Consider the following 19,231-nt stretch of genomic DNA (forward strand, 5'->3'; position numbering starts at 1 on the left):
ATTGGGGTTCTATTAACAAAGAAGAACACAAGAGCGGCTATCAGCTGGGCCATGGACATTTAGGCTTTTTCCAATGAACTGCAATGTAGATGCACCAGTTAAAGCATCTGCCCAGCCCCAGCCCCTCCTCAGAGGGGACCTCTCTTTGCTTATCTCTTTGATGACAGGGTGGACTGAGGGGGCCACATGTTTTGTGTCAAATGGCCAACTCCCCTCAGCCACAGATGACTAGACCAGAATTGGGAAGCTGACCCCCTGATGGTCAATCCACAGCTTACCAGTGACCATGGTAATGACATGGCCTGACCCAAAACTGCGCTGGGCTGTTGGATTCCCTCTCTCAGGGCAAAAATACCAAGAGAGACCCACCTAGGCTGAGGAGGGGCCAGGAGAAGGTATGGCCAGCCTACGTTTTGAGAAAACAGACAAGCTGAGGACACAGAAGCACACTCAGAAAGTTACATTCTGTGTGCTTCCATTTATATCACACTCTTGAAATGACAAAATTATAGTGGTGGAGAAGGATCAGTGGTTGTCAGGGGCTATGGCTGGGGGAGGGCGTGACTATGAAGGAGTAGCACAGTGAGTTTCTTTCTGGGTGGAATAGTTCTTGATCCTGAATACAGTGGTGGTTACACGAATCTACATGGAAGAGATTTTCACAGTACAACACACACACACACACTAACACACAGACACACAAACACACGGCATATAGAGTCTGGTGGGATCTGAATAAGGTCTGTAGTTTAGTAATAGTATTTTACTAAGTCAATGTCCTGATTTTGATAACGTTCTGTGGTTATGTAAGATGTTATCATTGGGGAAAGCTAGGTGATGGGTACGTGGGAACATTCTGTATTATTTTTTTGCAAATTCTTTCGAGTCTTAAATTATTTCAAAATAAAAAGTTTTAAAAAGAAAAAGACAAGCTGAGATGCTAACATGAGTTACAGAAAAAAATCCAGCTCCCAGAGCTGCCTCAAATCCGGAGATTTCTAGCCCCCAGGTGGGTCCATCTGTGTTTATTGCAAACCGAGGAGCCTGGGCAGAACAGACTCCTAGTACATAAGTCTTTGTGTGCATTTTTGGTTATTTCCTTAGGAAAAAAAATCCCCCACAGCAGAATTACTGTGTCTAAGCACATTTTTAAGACTCTTGTTACTTTGTGCCAAATTGCCCTCCAGAAAGATCCTACAATTTATATTCCCACCCACAATGTATGAGAGGACTGGCTTCCCCAATTCTCGCCAAAATTGGGTTTTGATCTCTTTAAAGCTTAATCTTTGCCAAATTGATAGATAATTCATGGTATCTCATTGTTCTTTCTTCTCCAGGAATTCTAAATTTTTCTTGGACCAAGTTGGACCACAAAATTGGCTACTTACCTGGAGACTAGGGTTTACCTTTTCACTTGGTTACGTTCATGAAACTGCATTTCAATATGATGCCCCTAACTTGATAAAGATCACAAAGAAAGACCATGTGAAATTTACTGCTGCATTTCTTGTTTTAAGAAACCTGAAATATTGTTGAGGACATCATTTCTTATATTGCTCAGTCTCTCTTCTATGTAATAAAATCCCACCCAAGAAACTTCCTTTGGAATTCAGTGCTAGGAAAGGGTTTCAGTCCTGGAGGAACACAAATGCGTCCTCTTTTCCAGTTATGAGAACCCCATAAGTGATCATGGTTCCCACTTCTTTTGGCTGTTAAGAAACGCAGAGCCAAGTTCGAGGATCAATGACAGCAATTTTGTTAACTCTTGTGGGAAATATATCCATGTTTTTATTGTCTTCAGTCCTGACCTTCTATTTTCATTTTATCATTCACTTCAAGTGTTCTAGTTGCAAGCCACTTCAAATCCTGTGGAAAGAGGCAAAAGCCAAAATTTCTCTTGACTATGAGCTCTGGTAATCATTGCCTCCCTAATACACAGCCCAGTCCTAGCACATAATGTAGGGCTCACATAAATATTTGTCGAACGAATGAACGAAGGCATTTGACAATAAATCAACTAAGAATAGCATTGATATTGATCGAAAAGAAACACGAGTTTCTAGTTGATTCAAGAACCAGAAAATGTTACCATGGGAAGTAAGGCTTTAAGAAACAAAACGAAGGAAATAAGTACCAAGAGTCTCAAAAATGTTCAGTCATTCTATTTCTGGGAACCCAGCTGAGGAAATGATCTAAAATGCTTTCAAAATTTTAAGAAAAAAGATGTTCATCACTGTGTTGCTTAAAATAATTTAAAAATTGAAAACAACCTAAAAGTCCAATAATAGGGGAATTAGTAAGAAAATTATGGTGATCTGTATAATGGAAAGTAGTGGCCATTTAAAATATTCAGTACAAAGAGTTCTTAATGACTTGAAGAAAAATATATACAATAAGATTACATGAAAAAGCAGGATACAAAATTGTATATTCATTATGTTCCCCACAATGTAAGAAAATATACATAGCAGGAAGGAAATAAACTAAAGTGTTATCAGCGGTTGTCTCTAGGTTGTCTGCTGATGGGTGAATTTTATTATTTTGTCTTGACTTCTTTGAGTTTTCCAAGTTTTCAACAATAAGCATGTATTTTATAGTAGGAGAATTAAATAATTTAATTAAATTTAATTAAAGGCTTAATTAGAAAAGAAAAAGATACAGAGCAATAGTAAGACTCACTGAAATGCATTTTGGGATGAGAGCATCATTCCATTAAAAATACAACTGAAGTGATTGCTTGCTTCTCTTCCTGACAGCAGTCAGTGCCCTGGAAGGCTCACCTACCTGTGGTGTGGTGTTTTTAAAACATCCCCAAATTCAAGCCTGAGCCTAGTTCCTTTCCTGTTAAGTATAGGCTGGCCTTAGTGACTTGTGTCAGACAGAATCTGGTGGAAGTGTTGATGAGTGACCTCCAAGAGTAGATTGTAAAAGGCATTGCTTCTTCCTTGCTGTCTCTTGGATCATTTGCTTCAGGGGAAGCCAGCTGCCATGCTATGAGGACATTCCAGCAGGCCTATAGAGAGGCCCAAGCGATGAGGAACTGAGGCCTCTTGTCAATAGCCATGAGAGCGAGCCTTCTTCAAAGCAGATGCTCCAGACACAGTCAAGCCTTCAGATGCCTACAGCTCTGGGTGACACCTTTACCACAACCTCCTGAGAGATCCTGAACCAGTCCACCCCAATAAGCCACTACCAAATTCCCGACCAACAGACACTGTGAGATAATAAATATTTGTTTTTTTAAGTTTCTAAGTTTTGGAGTAATTTGTTATGCATCAATAGATAACTAATACACATGGTAACTATTAACTCTGTGTGTAGGGGCTATGTTTTAGTGTGTACGAAACTTTGAAATGACTCGGTTAAGAATTAGAAGTTACTGTTTCTTTTGTTTCCGAGTGCATTTTGACAACATGTATCAAAAGCCCTAAAAAAGTTCATAGCCATTGACCAACTTTTTGGAATTTATCCTAGGGACACAGAAACTTCCCATGAGAACACAATCCACAAGTACAGGGATTTTTGTTGGTTTAGTTTGTTGCTGTAACCCCACCATATAGAATAGTACATGGTACCTAGTAGTGGCTCAATAAATTTTTTTTTTAATAATACAGACAGAAAGCAGAGCACCATTTTTTTTTTTTGAGGAAGATTGGCCCTGAGCTAACAACCGTTGCCAATCTTCCTCCTTTTTTTCCTTTTTTCTCCCCAAGGCCCCAGTAGACAGTTGTATGTCATAGTTGTACATCCTTCTAGTTGCTCTATGTGGGATGCTGCCTCAGTAGGTCCACGCCCAGGATTCAAACCAGTGAACCCTGGGCTGCTGAAGTGGAGCATGTGAACTTAACCACTACATCAGTGGGCCGGCCCCTCAATACATACTTTTTGAGTGAATGAATGAATGAAATAATTGGTCAAGTGTGTGAAGATATAAAAATTAGAATATTCACTACAATGTTGTTTATGATGGTTAAAAATTGAGAACCACCTAAATGTTAGGACATGTAGATCAAAAGTAAATGATGGGTTAGGATGAATTATAATGCATATGTACAAAATGGAATATTATGCAGCCCTTGAAAACAATTATGTGGAATGATCTATATTTTATAGTGGAATCTTTCTTCATTGATGTTCACCAAATGACCTACTGGATTAACCAACATTTTTTTTTTTTTTTTTGCCTCTACAAAATACTAAGTAATTCCCAGGACACGCCAAACATCTTATTTTCCTGAAATTCCTATTTTCTCATATCTCCATGCAATTTGCTCCCAGGGTGACTTACCATGAGTCAATTTATTCCCCAAACTTTAGATGCCTGCTACATTGTTTTGTAGCTAAGTAATTTAAGCAAATGCCACATAAACTGATGAAATCCAAGTGCAAAGAAGAGAGTTGTTTCAACGAACACAAAATAGAATGTTTAAGAAATAAATAAAGATGAGTTTTTAAAAATATCTATAGAGCTAGTTGTGGGCAAGGCAGCTATAAAAGACTAGAAAACATTGCAAAAATCTTGAAGGACTTTTCATTCAGGTGGCTCTGTGAATGTTTTGCTTCTCTTTGAATAAACTCGAATTGGAAATTTTAAGTCAACCATTATGGGTATAGTCTATGCAAGAAAGCGATACTCCACTCAGAGAGAAGCCCTCATCCTTTCTGAATGGCAGTGCATTGATAAGCTTTAAGTTACAATAAAATTTTTAAAGTCTGTGCATGTCAATGTTTGCGATCCTACTTTAGAAGGCCAGCTTCAAGTTCCAATGGAGTTTAATAAGTGGGCTTCGCTGTTCCGTCATGAAAAGGTAATAAAATTACTACTAATAAACAACGTCAGCAAGTTATCAAGCAGTTTCAGCCTGACGGTGGTTATCTTGGGGGTGGGATTCTCTTTTCCTCATCTGCATTACTTACAAGGATCAGGTATTATTTTCGTAAATTTTCTAAAAAAGTGAAAGCATTCCCACAGTATTCTGCCCCAACCGAGCCCAGCGCTTCCTCCCCGGGCTGCCCATTGCCAAAGACATGAGTTCTTCCACCGGGACAAGTTTCCTTTATTTATTTAAGATTTTATTTATTTATTTATTCCCCCCAAAGCCCCAGTAGATAGTTGCATGTCATAGCTGCACATCCTTCTAGTTGCTGCATGTGGGACGCGGCCCCAGCATGGCCGGAGAAGTGGTGCGTCGGTGCGCGCCCGGGATCCGAACCCGGGCCGCCAGCAGCGGAGCGCGCGCACCCAACCGCCAAGCCACGGGGCTGGCCCAAGGGACAAGTTTCCTATCCCCACTACATGATGCTCACTGCGCCAGGCCAGCCTTAAACTCCCCACCCCCCACACTCCCTGGGACTCACCTGCACTCACGTAGTCCTAGTTGTTTTTGACTTCCGGGGGGTCTCACCACCTTCTAGGGGTCTGTCCTGTGGTGGGAGGGTGAGCCCCGGGCCAGCCAGCCCTCCCTGCCAGCTTATTGCTTCCACCGAGCCCTCTCCCGGTGAGAGTCAGCCTGGTGGGAGTGGCTGCAAAGGTACCTGCCGGGTTCTGAGAACCACAGGGCTATATCTCTCTCTCCATCCACACCCAGACTGCTCAAAAGAAAAAAAAAAAGTCAGGTGAAGGTGGGAAAGAAGCTTCCAGAAAGTTACACAAGGGCATGTAGTCTCATAGGCATCAGAGTCCGCTGAGAGAAGGTAACGTCCCCTTGGTGGAGGGGTGGGCTTTGATGGAAGCCATAACGGGAGAAGGCCCCAGGAAGGTCCTGCATCCCCGCACCCAGGCTGCCTCTTTGGTCCCCTGAGCACGGCGAGGTCAGAAAGGTCAGAGAGACCTGGTGCCCAGCCCAGCTGTGCTGCTGAGGAGTTATGCAACTGGAAGCCTGTTAGTTAACTTGGGCCTCAGTTTCCCCATCTGTAAGATGTGAAAAATGGATGTAATCCTTGGAGGTGCCACAAGGATTAAATGAGATGATTATGTTGACATGACGCTGTGGGTGCTGGATCAGGGTTAGTCCTTCCCCTCCCACCCATTTACTGGCTTCTTGTGTTTGTGACCTCCCCTTTCCATCCTTTCCTCCATCAGACTGCAGCCTCCTCCTCCAGGAAGGCCCCTGGCACGGCTCACATCTCTGCTCTTCCAGTCAGCTCGGTTAGTCTGGTGTTGCTCACCAGGGAGGTGTTGTTTAACCTCTCTGGACTTCCCTTCCCTCTTCTGTAAAATGGGCACGGCAAATAGGACCTAACTCAAGCAGTCAACGAGGGCTTTAAATAAACGCACATAAAGGGAGCAGAAGAGTGCCTGGCACGCTCTGGGGACTCACTCAGTGTGTGTGTGTGTGTGTGTGGGTGTGGGTGTGGGTGTGGGTGTGTGTGTGTATGAATAATCTGCATTACTTTTGTTTTTCGCCGTTTCCACCCGTGTCTGTTGAGCCCTGAGCCACCGCTAGCTCCTTCTTGAGAACTGTAGTGTGCTTTCCCTTCTCATGCCTGGAATAGGACTCTGCAATATTTTTATTGACTTGGCTTTTTAAAAAAAGAATCTTGGGGAAACATCCAGTTCTGCTTTCTTGGAGCCAAGAGCACTGTGTGCAGGCACAGCCCCGCCCCTGTGACGTGTGCTCTCGGGACGGTGACAGAGTGTGAAAACAGACGGCCTTTGCCTTGGCCCATGTGCATTCGCATGCTAGCTGAACCATAATTTCACCCCCGGAGAACACGACAGGCCGCAGAAAAAGCTCAAGGCTTTAAACAGTCACTCGAGAGTAACCAGAGGCAGCCACTGCCTCTAGATGCCGGGCCGAGAGACAGAGATGGAGAACTTGGGTTTCCTCGGCAGAAGCTTGTGAAAAGGTTTCGAGAGCTGATTCTTAATTAATTCTGTGTGTATATCTTGTCTCCTTAATTAGTTTGTGAATACCTCGAGGGCTCGGGCCATGACACAGCAACAGTTTGGGTAACACCTTGCTGGACTCAGAGGGATCTTGGGATGTGTTCATTCATTCACTCATTCAACAAACATTCTTTTGAGCCCCTCCTGTGTGCTAAGCACCGCTCTAGGTGCTGGGATCCAGCAGTGAACAGGATGGACAAGCTCGCTCCTCTCATAGAGCTTATATTCTGATGGGAAAGGACATGCACGTGACGAGCGAATCAACAAGTCAGCCATTTCCTGAGCTCAGCTCCTAACCAGTGACCAGGGTGCCATGAGCTGGGTGGTGTGAGGCTGGTAGGCCATGGGAAAGCTTGGGTTTTATTCTAAGGGTGATGGGAAACCATTGGAGGGCTTTAAGCAGGGAAGGGACCTGCTCAGACAAGGTCATACTGGCTGCTGTGCAGAGACGGCCATGGGGGATCAAGGGTGACCTCAAGGAGACGGGCAGGAAGAACAGTGGACGTGGAGTGAAGTGGAAGGATTCAGGGTATGTTTTAGAACAGGATTTTCAACGGCAGCACCACTGACGTTGTGGGCCAATCATTTTTGGTTGCGGGGGGCTGTCCTGTGCTCTGTAGGACGTTTAGCAGCATCCTTGGCCTCTGACCTTCACCTCCTGGATGCCAGTAGAACCTCCCTCCAGTTGTGACAACCAATAATGTCTCCAGACAATGCCAAATGTCTCCTGGGGGGCAAAACTGCCCCTGTTTGAGAACCATGGCTCTAAGATAGACCCTGTTGGGACTGGATATAAGTGGCCAGGGGTGGCAGGGGAGGGTGAGGCCAGTACTGGACAGAGGACTGTTTTTGAGCTTCCACTCTGGGTCGCATGCCATACTGCTTCCTGGAAAGACAATTGTAAGCACAACCCAACAAGGTACCTGATTTCAGGAAGCAAACCGCTAAGGAGGACAATCAAATATTCCCACGAAAAAATGTAAATGGCAACGGTGATAATGAAACCAAGAAGGGACATGGGTGCTAAGTGAGCATATGAGGGGATGGGGTGGGGGGATGAACTAGTTGGGGAGGAAGAAGAAATCTTCTCCAAGAGTTAACAATTCAGCTGAGACATAGGGTAATGTGGCATTCACTAGGCTTAGAGAAGGATGTTTCAGGCAGAGGGCACAGCGGGTGCAAAAGCCCTGTGGTTGGAAACATGACAGTGCATTAGAGGAACTGAAGGAAGGCCAAAGAGTCAGGAGAATGTAGGGCCAGATGGGGCCAGATGACGCCAGAGGTGGGGAGAGTTTGCACAGGGCTGCATAGCCATGGTAGGGGTTTGGTCTTTCTCAAGGGCAATGGGACATCCTTGAAGTGTTTTAAGAAAAGATGTGACAGGATGGGACTTCACTCTGGCTGCAGGGACGGGGCAGACCAGAGAGGCTGAGCACGCGCTCAGTTAGGAGGCTCCTGGGGGAGACAGGGTGAGCCATGGCTGGGACTTGACCCAAGAGGGTGGGTGTAAATGTGTGGTGGGTGAAACGGTGACCATTCACCAGCTCTTCCTGAAGCCCGGATTTTATGGCTGAAGTGCCAACCACTGGGCCTGACTCTGTTCCCTAAATTGTATCCTAGCCACGGGCCTGCTGCCTAGGGAACTCCCAACTCAAGAACACAATGAGAGAGCCCTCCCACACCCACACCAGTGGCCCTGCCCATAATTTCAGGGCAGGTTCATACAGACTGGGAGCCTCTGCAGCCAGGACGACACAGGCCTGAATCCCTCCACGTGTTAGACATTTGTTCTCATTCTTTCAACAGATGTTCACCGTGCACCTGCTCGGGGCCAGGCGTGGAGCCCCCGGAGCTGCAGGGGTGTGTGGGCCCGCTCGGGGCTGTCTCCTGGGGCTCACACTCCAGGGGCCAGTGACTTTCACTGAGCGGAGCTGGACTGGGGACAGCAACTGGCACCTGGCCGCCCCCACGGGAGGCACATGGGGCCCATGGGTGCCGCAAGCTGGGCTTCGGCAGTGCTCCTCTGGTCTCCCTCCTACGGGGCCCAGCTGCTCCTCTCCATGAATACTGAATTCCTCTTACAAAACATCCATCATCAGCCTGTGGCTACCCGCCCATCTCCCCTCAGCCCTGTTCCTAGACTCTGAGGTTGGCTCAATAATTATCTTCATGCTGGGAATCCCCAAATCTGCTGACATATGGCCCCCTTTCTCAAAAAGGACTACAAGAGAGAAACCCCTAGGCCATTCTCTTGCTGGGGCCCCACCCTCTCCTAGGTCTGAGTGGTACCATAAGCGTGGTTTCCCTCCCTAGTGATGAGAGCCAGCACTGCCCTTGTGGGAGGCTCTAACGCTTCACACAGATTCATTCTTTAGTCCTCAGCACGCCCCTCGAGGGAGGCACCAACAGTATCATCTTCTTTTACAGACAAGGAAACCGAGGCCCAGAGAGGTGCAAATCACTCACCCCCATCAAACAATCACCAAGTGGGACACCAGGCAGCGTGGCTGCAGTTTTGCTCTTAACCGCCACCTATGCTGCCTCTTCGGAGACGGATACACAGGGATGAGGGGTTGTGGGGTCGGGAGAAGAACATGGGTGTTGATATAAGCAGAGGAGGTGGCCATGAGTGCCAGGCCTGCAGCGAGGATCCGGGCATGAAGGGGAGGATGCGTGTGCAGTGCAGGGACCACGTCAAGCTGAACGACCTACTGAGTTGACTCAGTGACGGGCTGCCAGCCCAGCTAGAGGCTCACCAATGTCACAGATATCAGGTGTATGGGCGAGAGCAAGGGACAGGCTTCTGGGGACAGCTGAGAGCTTCAATTCCGAGACTGGTGGTTTATCCAATCCTAACGGGGCTGTCTGTCCACCTCCTGGTGCTCAGGTCATCCCCTGAGCCTCTGTGGGGCCGGGAGGACCAGCCTCATTTGATCTTGCTGGGCCTCTGGGGTCGCCCCACAGGGGTAAACCGCGGGGGGCAGACTCAGGCTCTCCCAGCCTGGCTGCTTCTGAGGATGCTGATCGTGCAGGATGGCCCCATTGTGCTCCATTCTGCATGGCAGTAAAAACGAAACAAAATAAAATGCAGAGCTGAACTAGACTCATGAAAGAGCATACTGGTGGAAGCCGAGGGGTGTGCTGAAAAGCCATTTTCAGTCATTCTTCATAGAGCCATTCTGCCAGGCAATGTGAGGAATAGCTACAAACCACATACACACGTGAAAGCAACGAGCCCAGAGGCCAGCCACCACACACTGCTCTGAGGGTCCTCATTGCGCTCTTTGCTCTGCCTCAAAATCACTCTCCCACTGGCCCTTGCGTTGGCGCTGAAAGACCCTTGACCTCTGGAGGCTCAGGTGTGGCCACAGCGGCTTGGGGCTGGGACACTAACCAGTGGACACCAGCACTTGGCAATCAGCTTAGCGGGCTGGGAGCAGGGCTTTGAGGACAGGGAACGCAGGACAGCAATTTGGATGCAGAGCACCTCGGGAGGGGCAGGACTGGGGGGCTCCGGTGGGGAGGGAGGGCGGTGGCAGTGAGGTAAAGCCGTGAGCAGGAGGGGAGGGCAGCCCCCAAAGAAGGTGAGGCAGCAAGCCAAGCCGAACTTGGCCAAGGGCGACCCTTGGCTTCTAGAAGTAGTGATATTTTTGCTGTTAGTGGTTTTTAATTCTTTTGGAGGCTAATACCCTCAAGAGGGTTGAGATTTCAGACACTGAGTATTTTGGAATGTTCTCTGCCTGTTCCACACTTGAAAATTACCCATTTTTCACCCATAAATAAATAAATACAGGATGAAGCTGCTGACACTGAAAATGGTGACAGTCCTGAGGCTGAGCCCAGAGTGCAGCTGACAGGATATGGGAAACATGTCTAATTCTGGAGAAAAAGTCCAAGATTTGAGGTGACTCCCTTCTGGAATCCTCCCAGTGGAAGGGGATCGTCCATCCTTGGGGGGTCCCCTGCAGTTGGGGTGCAATTTGGGGTGCACGGACATAAGCTCCTCACGGGCAGGGGCCCCGCCCTTCCTCTCCACCACGTTCCCAATGCCTGCACCACTCCTGGCCCTGAGCAGGTCTTCCAGGAACGGCTGATAAATGAACGAACGAATGAATGATCTGCCGCTACTTTATCCCAGTAACTGTTTGGGTTTCAACTCAAGGCATGAAGTATTTTAAGACAAAAAAATGTGAACTTAAATGGAGAGGCACGCACAAGGGGGAAAGATGAAAGTGCCCTGCAGTGTGTCCAGTCAAATGCTACGAGATGACCATTTGATGAAAGATAACTACAATGTCGCAAAAGGATGCAAATGAGACCAAGCACACTAAGGAATGATCGTTATCTTTATTCATACACACTTGCTTCCAAACTACAATTAATGTCTCTAACAAAGCATATCATGCAAACAGAGATTAGAGGTTATACGCCGTGAGGAAAGCAATGCAGTAATTTACACGCCCATCGCGCCCGCTAAAAACCTAACGTTATTTGACAGTTGAATGGCGTCTACAATTTGTCAGGAGGTGCTCACACAGAAGAAAAAACCTTAACCTCCATCTCTTCCTCTTCCTCCTCCACACAAATTTGGGGTCTTATACGGTGTTTTTCAATTAATGATTTAAACATGGCATGTCCTTCATAAAAAAAAAATCATGTAGCAAAAGCAATGATTTCAAATGTTTCTGACCATCTATAAGAGATATTCTGAAAGACCCTAATAGAAATGAGGTGAATTTTTAGACCATTTAGACTTAAAAGAATAACTGCCTTCATGTAGGATTTTGAAGAATCCACTAATCCCCTAGAGAAAAGAATCCCATTCTTCCAGGAAGAGAACCAACAAAAATCTACAGACAATCACAGGAATAAAATACTCCTAAAGTTAAGCAGAGGAGACAGAGACACAGTTGTTTAATCAGAAAATGAAAAGCCACCTTTCGTCTTATTTTAGAAAAAAAGGTTCTTATAAAGTGGACTTGATACTTATTTTCTGAAAAGTAGGGTTCTGTCTACTCACGTGAGAGAGAACTGTGAAGCAGACGCCAGTGGCACCCCTGCTGCCGCCCCTCCTTTGTTGGGGACACTGAGGGATTTCTGAATTGCCCAGTGGGCTAAACCCTTGTAGGGCATCTCTGAATTTTCACTGAATGTGAGAGACCTGGGGACCCGCAGGGACTGGAGAGAGAGCTGAGGAAGTGCCCTCCCCCCACGCCAAAGGTGGTCACAGAGCCTCACAGAGCAAGGAAAGGGGCCCCAGGGACCCCTGGGAATGCTATCCTAGGGCTGCATCTGGAAGAGGGACAATAAAACCATCTTTCCTATGGTCTGAAAGTTTCTGAACCCCAGTGTCTATTAAAAACACAGAGGGCATCAGTCAGCCAACAGGTTCCACCTGGACGTCAAGTCATTCTGATGTGGACTCCATACTCCACTGGCATGGGAAAATCCTGCAGTGGGAGTGCAGGTCAGGGGTGCTCTAGCTGACCCCAGGTGAGTCCTCCTACAGGCTCCGTGCAATTGGAATCTTATGAAATCATCAGTAGTCTTATTTTAAAAACTTATTTTTAAAGAACTGAGTTATTAAAGTTCTCTATAAAAAAGTACAAATAGCCCAGTATATTCAGTTGTTCTATTGGAATTAACTAATTCTTCCTTAAGGTTTAATAAAAAGTCTTTGGAAGTTGTGGGCCATAGTGTAGGGACAGTGTAACGCTGTTTGATGACTGAGTTCAGCCTACGCGGTTATTAACTGACACATGATCACACAGATCAGCGGCACAGGGATCCTAGTTGCTCACACTTTCAACCCTCCCAAAGTCCCCGACACTAGAGAATTCACAGAATTGTGGTTGACATCGTTTCTAGACGACTGCCTTCATCCATGAATAACTCAGGCAACCTTTTCCAATTTCCTGTATCTTCTAATAGCAGAAATACGTAACATTCCCTAGATTTGATGGATCAGCCCAAATGGGAAATGACAGAAATGTTTACAGTCCCAAGCAGCTCAAGGAAAATGACTTTTAAAAATATTTCCCACCACTCCTTGTCAAATTAGTGCATAGACACTAATAACCAGAGTGTCCTCTTCCTTCACTGTAACTGTCACACCTTCACTGCTGCTGTAACCCTTACGGTCATCATCCTTTAGGTCCCTGGCTCAGCGGCTATTTCATGGTCGTGACTGTTTAGCATGCTCAGTGGAGGAACAGGCTTTCCTGCCCTTGTTGGGGTTAAAGAAACAGAATGGTGTGATGTACACACACAAGAAATAGGTGACTTCATAAGACCAAAGTGAGAAAATGACCGTCACATGGTGTTGCCTTTCTGAGGCTTTTAAAGACATAAGACTCTCACTTTCCCCCCTTCTTCAGTACCAACAAATCCCAGCAAAAAACTCAGATGTCTCCTGCTAAGTGGAATCAGGTGGGAACTGCAGTGTTAGTTGTTTTTGCAACTTCTCCATCTATTCCCAGCTGCCATAATTCTCAGCAGGAGGCCACACGTGGCTGGGAACCTACTGGCTTCCAGGGTACGCTGGATAGTTTGGCTCTGCCCAGGGAATTGTGAGCCACCTCAAGACAGGGAGGGGAAGGGGGATTCTAGCAGCTGGTGAGGACGCTGTTGGCATTTGGGAGATGTTTTTTTGAGGAGGAACAGACTGTATCCCCGGCAACAAACTCGCTCTCAAGGACCAGCAGACGGTGACTTTCACCTGCACCAATGACCTCCAGTGGAAAGCCATTAAAAATGGCAGCAGCTTCTTCCCAAGGTGCCCTCTCCCTCCTTGCTTTCTCCCACTGCAAGCATCCTTCTGGACGCACTCAAACCCTGCTCTTCTCTAAACTCCTTGCTGACTTCAGCCTCCACTGACCTCTCCCTTCTCAGAACATCAACAAGTGGTTCTCTCGGGGTCTAGACCCTCATTCCAGCAAGACACCACGCCCTGCTAAGAACGGGAGCTCAGAGAGGTGCTTGCTCACTAATCGTTTTCTGGCTTGCATTAATAATCTTGCAATGACTGTCTCAGGTCAAGTTTCCACAGAGCTCTCAACCCTCTGATTTTCTACCAAAATTCCCAATAAGAAAGCCTAATATATCTCATAAGCCAAGGCAGACTGATTCTGCTTTAACTTGTACCAGGTCATGGGGATGAAAGGGAAGTAGATGTGTTGAAGAGCAATCATTTCGGTTCCTGGGGTTTCGTACTGACCTCTGAATTAGTTCTTGCCTTGTGTGAACCTCCCATTAACCTCTGAGGGTTGCACTTGGCAGCACAGTCCAGTTACTTCCCTTCAAACCAAGCACCTAGTGGCTTTAGATAAGATGCCAAGAGAAGGGCTGCCAGCCTGCCAGCCTGCAGCCTCAGACCGAGCTTCTGCCACTGAGCAGTGGCCACCTTCTACGGGAAAATAATGCCAGCCAATCTGAATGGCCTTTTGGAGTCACGGACCAATGAGTCTGGTGGAGAATCAGATTGCGCTTGATTCTGCCGGGCAGCCTAGACCTCCACAGGCCCTGGCGATAGGGGCAGTGCTCGGGGGCTGGTACTTCCTAGAGTGCCCCCCAGTGACCTGATCCTTCAAGGCGTCCTCCTCCTTCCAGCCTCCAACAGGGCTGCTGCAGTTAGAACGGCAGCCCCCTCCCCGCTGTTCTATTTTACACAAGGCCCAGGAAGTGGGACAATGCCAGAGAATTGTATAAATCGATCCTGCGGCTAACAGTTGTTAACGGTTACCCACGTGATTTATTTTCAGAAATAACTGTCTTGGGCTGCTCAGCTCTTTAAAGCATTAGCCTTCATCTAAATTCAGTGCAGAGCAACGTATAAACCAGGCTACATTACAGTAACACCTCACCAGGCCCTGATCTTCACTGTTTCCCCCCAAGTTTGTCCTCGAGCCTGAGGCAGAGTGCTGGGCTCCACTGTCAGAGTATTTTCTTTTAAAACCTTGCCACATATTCTGAAAGCATACAAGCTGGCTGAAAAGTTGAATGCTTCCTAGAGAAATATGAATAATTTGGAAATGTGTTGGCTTTTTGAGGGAGAGCCTGAGCCTGCTGCTTGCTCAACACAAGCAGGCAGCATGAGGCTCGGGAACAAACAGTCCACAACCCCATGTGTTCCTTTCTGGAACTTTCTTCACCTCCAGGGGCTTGGCTGCGAAGCAGTCCTGCTGGAGCTCCATTCTAGGGCAGGGTGGGTTACTGGCCCTTTTGCCTCTCTGGCTCTTTCTATAGACTGGTTCCTTTTCCGTCACACCAAATGAAGTGCGCCGGGGAGGCAGTGTTGCCCAAACGTGCGCTGACCAGCAGGACCGCAGCTCCGCATGTACTAGGGCCCCTTCTGAGTCTGCAAGGCTACAGTCCATAAAAGATGGAGAAGCCTGACCCACTCGCCACTCTCTCTCTTCCTCCAGTCGACGGCGTCTGGGACAGCCTATGCCTCTCCCCTCAAACACTCTTCGTGGCTGTGCACTACATGAATTTCAGGCAGACAGCCAGAGAGCAAACACGAGGAGGCGCTGAGCTGGGAGACACGTTTGGGGAACAGGGGGAATAGAGCAGTCCTCTGTAAGGACGGATAGCTACTTCCATTGGGAATTTTCCTTCTGTTGTAGAAGTCTGGCTCCTCTGAGGACCTTGCAGTGGGATGGTATCCCACAGAAGTGCTCCTCACGAGACTGGAAAGGCCAGTTGTGTCAAGGCTGGAAGAAAATGTGCCGCCTCTGGAGTCTGCCGGTGGTTCCAGGAGATGCGGACCGTTCATCTCATGAAGTCTGTACACACTGGAGCAAACAGCGGGGTGTCCAGGGGCAGCAAGACGGGCAGTGTGCTTCTGGTGTGTCCATGCACACACATCAGTAAGGGCGTCTTCCTGTCCCTCCCACCCCGAGCCACTAATAGCAACAAGGCTGAAAGGAAGAACAAAACAAATTCCAGCCCAGGGGCTGTGATGACACCACAGCTGCACAAACATACCAGGCATCCTGGAGTCAGACACTTCTCGCGGTCCCCAAGAGGAAGAGTGGTGTAGGAACCAGAACAGAAGATGGTGTTAAGAAGCTAAGACACAGTCTCATCTCGAAAATAATCCCCCAAAACAAAACTTTTGTTTCCAGGTGGAATCAAATATTTATATACATATATATAAGCCTAATGGATCACGTAAAGTAACCATTCATTTTTGAAATTGGGTCTATGATAAAAAATTAATATATCTGATACAGTGTCAATATGCAGGGTATGCGTGGGGTGTGGGAAGAAGAAGCACGGCAGCAAAGAATTAAGCTAAAACTTAATCAGAAAAAGCAGGTTAGAAATAAGAGCTTTCACAAATATAGCACAATTGTGTCTTATAAAATTATTATACTCTATACTTGATACATCAATAATATAGATTCACTTGTTATTAAGATTTATTATAAACATGCAAAATTCATTGCATGATGCATTTGCAAAACATATTAAAATCCTTCTAGCAATAAAACATCTTTGAGCTGATATGTTATCCAGGTTTCCTGATTCTACAGCTCCAGGTGTGTCATTCGAAATGAACCGGAAATGGGAACTAAGACCGTATTGGTTTTCATCCCTAACTGGATGACAAGGGCTGGGGATGGGAGGGAAATCACTCAACAGGGACAGACGCTCGAGTCAACACTTAAGTTACTGTACATCGTACTCTCATAAATGACACTGCAGCCTGTTAAATAAATAAGTACAAAAGGGGACGGGTGTACACTTCAGCTTCTCAGGAAGTAGGTAGCAAAATATTGGTGTGTGGAGGGGTTGGCTAATGACATTTGTGAGTAGTGGCATGATCGCTGATGGCACCCTGGATCGCAGAATAATCTCCCAGAGATTAAAATGAACACACATACACACCGTTTTTTCCTTGATCTGAAATGATTTCACATGCTCGTTTAGCAAAGTCCTTAGAAGATTTGGCCTCTTAAAAAGAAATGCAAGTATCAAGATAGTTATCAACCAAGTAGGGTACAAGATGACAGATTCACGGAACACTCATCTGAGGTTTTCTTTCTCTCTTTTTTTAAACTGGTAACAGCTGGACCATGATTGTGTTACGACTGTCAACGTCTGGGAACAGTGAGCTTGCAAATGACTTGCCAGTGGGACTAGATTCATCCCGGCCTCTCGGATTCTAGGGACTGTTTCCACCAAGGCAGAGAACAGAAGCAGGGGCCTCCCGCACCCCCAATCCCGCCTTGCTCACTCTCTGGGCTCCCTGTTCTTTCATTCCAAAGACGTCTTGGGGGGGAGATGTCTCCAGCCCACAGAACTGGGGCAGGTTCACTTTATCATTCTGGTTGAGGGATCTCAATGGTGAAAATCGACAGAGGGTATGGAAAATATATCAAATCGTACCAAAAAAGTGGGCAAAAGTCTGTCTGCTTTTGAGGAAGGGTTAACCTACAGCCAGATGTGACTCTACATCATTTAACTGGACACTATACATTATATCATCTTCCACTAAGATAATGTTCTTGGTTGTAAGACAGAGACCCTGAACAGCTGATCACATTTGGACTAATAACCCTACAATTTTCAGGCCTCCATCTGGAACAAGAAACAAGGCCGTGGCCTTAAAATTTTAGGGTTAAGGATCATTTCCCATGGCTGGGGACAGGGGCGCTGGGGGATGGGGAGGCGTTTGTTCTCCTTGTTGAGTTTCATACTGCGCTCTGTAAGATGGGGTGCAAAAACTGGGGGTTGACATACGAGAACCCTTCAAAATCAGACTGATCTATGTTAGCAATGACCAGCTGGTCAGGTGGCGTTAACACGGGCTGCCCTCGTGTGAAGAACTTGTCGAAGTTTTCTGCTCCTTTGCCACACTGTGGAGAAAAAAGAAAGAGGAGGAAAGGTCGGTAAATATCACAAAATACAGGGAGCCACTGGGCAGGGAGGAGCGTGGCCCGGGCGAATCGGGGCTGGTTAGGCAGAAAGAATTTTGGAGGACTCACAGGTCTACTGGATTCAAAAGCCAGGCACAGCAAACAACAACGGAGAGTCATTCAGCTGTGAATCCTCAAATACCCCCGGACCTGAAACCCTGGGTGGAGATGCTCTGTTGGTAGTAAGGTAGCAACAAGATGATAGCCTCTTCTAGCTCCTTCTACCTCACAGAGCAAGTGGGGCTATAAGCATGGATGCCACACGCATGGGCCCTGGCCACAGTTCCCTGTTGAAGGGCCAGGATGCTGGGTGGGAATGCAGGCAGTTACCCCCGAACTGAGAGGTTGAGACGACTGCCCCACATTTGGTTCTTTGCAACAACATTTGTAATAAAATAAAAGCTGTGTTATTCTTGTCTTCCAACTGGGATGTTCTTAAAACCTCAGCCCCTATATTCATTTTCAATATGGAAGTGGGTGTGGTGGCAAGGTTGGGACGTTCACCCTTGGGCCCAGCTGGACATTGGCATATCTAGATACATCTGGTCAACCAGCAGACAGGTCACCATGGAGTTCACTCGCAGGTGGGCTCAGGCTGGAGGAGGTCTGCACTAGTGCCCTGAGGAGGCCTAGCAAAGTCTGCTATCTGTCTTGGATGTTCCTCTCTCCAGGGTCCACCAGGTGGGCTCTGAGAAACACAGCAGCTTAAGCAGCACTGCTTGGGGCCTGACTCCAAATAGGGGGAAGGGCTGTCCCTCTTACTTTTCCAGCCACCCACAAGGGTGGAGGCATGCTAAAGTCCCCCTCAGACAGGGAGCACTGGGAGGTGCACTGGTGACACAACTCATGATTCCCCACATGTTGCAAATGATCGCCCTTTTACCTGCTGGTACCACAGGGCAACAAGAATTAATTCTGAGTTAGCAGAAGTTTTACACTAGCCAGGCATTCCTGGATCTTTAAGAAGATAGCTCTAGGTAAACTGTGAAGTGGGGTCCACCCCATTACCTCATCTGTAAAATGGGGAGAACAGTGGTACCTCCCTCCCTAGGCTGTTACAAAGGTTGAAGGTACAGTGTTTTGCACAGAACCCAGCACATGGTGAGAGCTCCGTACACATCACTGTTATCTTTGTAAGGCCAGTTATGCTCACAGGCTATACTTGCTCCCTCCTCTTTCACATCTCTTGCCCATCTTCTGGAAGATTTCCTTTAGAATCTAGTTTCATTATGCTTTTTCCACTCTCTTACCATCAAATAAAACCTGCTCCTAAGTAACCTGTCGCAGTGGAAAGCATCAATTCAAGGTAATGTCTTCATAACTGATAGCTTTCCTTTCTGGGGTTGTTTTCATTTTCATAAGCGACCACCCACTCCTGACTGGAGGAGAGTTCAGACCAGTGACTGGTGGGTGGGTATGT

At 47.0% G+C, this 19,231-nt stretch overlaps 1 protein-coding gene across 1 annotated transcript in view; it reads right to left on the minus strand.

Moving 5' to 3' along the window:
- Window positions 1-11,216: 11,216 nt before the first annotated feature.
- PRKCA (protein kinase C alpha) overlaps window positions 11,217-19,231 on the minus strand; it is a 411,365-nt gene continuing 403,350 nt past the window's right edge. The window contains exon 17 of the mRNA XM_058561412.1: window positions 11,217-17,751. Within this exon, the coding sequence (XP_058417395.1) occupies window positions 17,587-17,751 (165 nt within the window). The 3' untranslated portion in view covers window positions 11,217-17,586. The remainder of the gene's footprint in view (window positions 17,752-19,231) is intronic.

This window comes from Diceros bicornis, chromosome 18, assembly GCF_020826845.1.
Source record: "Diceros bicornis minor isolate mBicDic1 chromosome 18, mDicBic1.mat.cur, whole genome shotgun sequence".
In the NCBI taxonomy this organism is placed as follows: domain Eukaryota; kingdom Metazoa; phylum Chordata; class Mammalia; order Perissodactyla; family Rhinocerotidae; genus Diceros; species Diceros bicornis.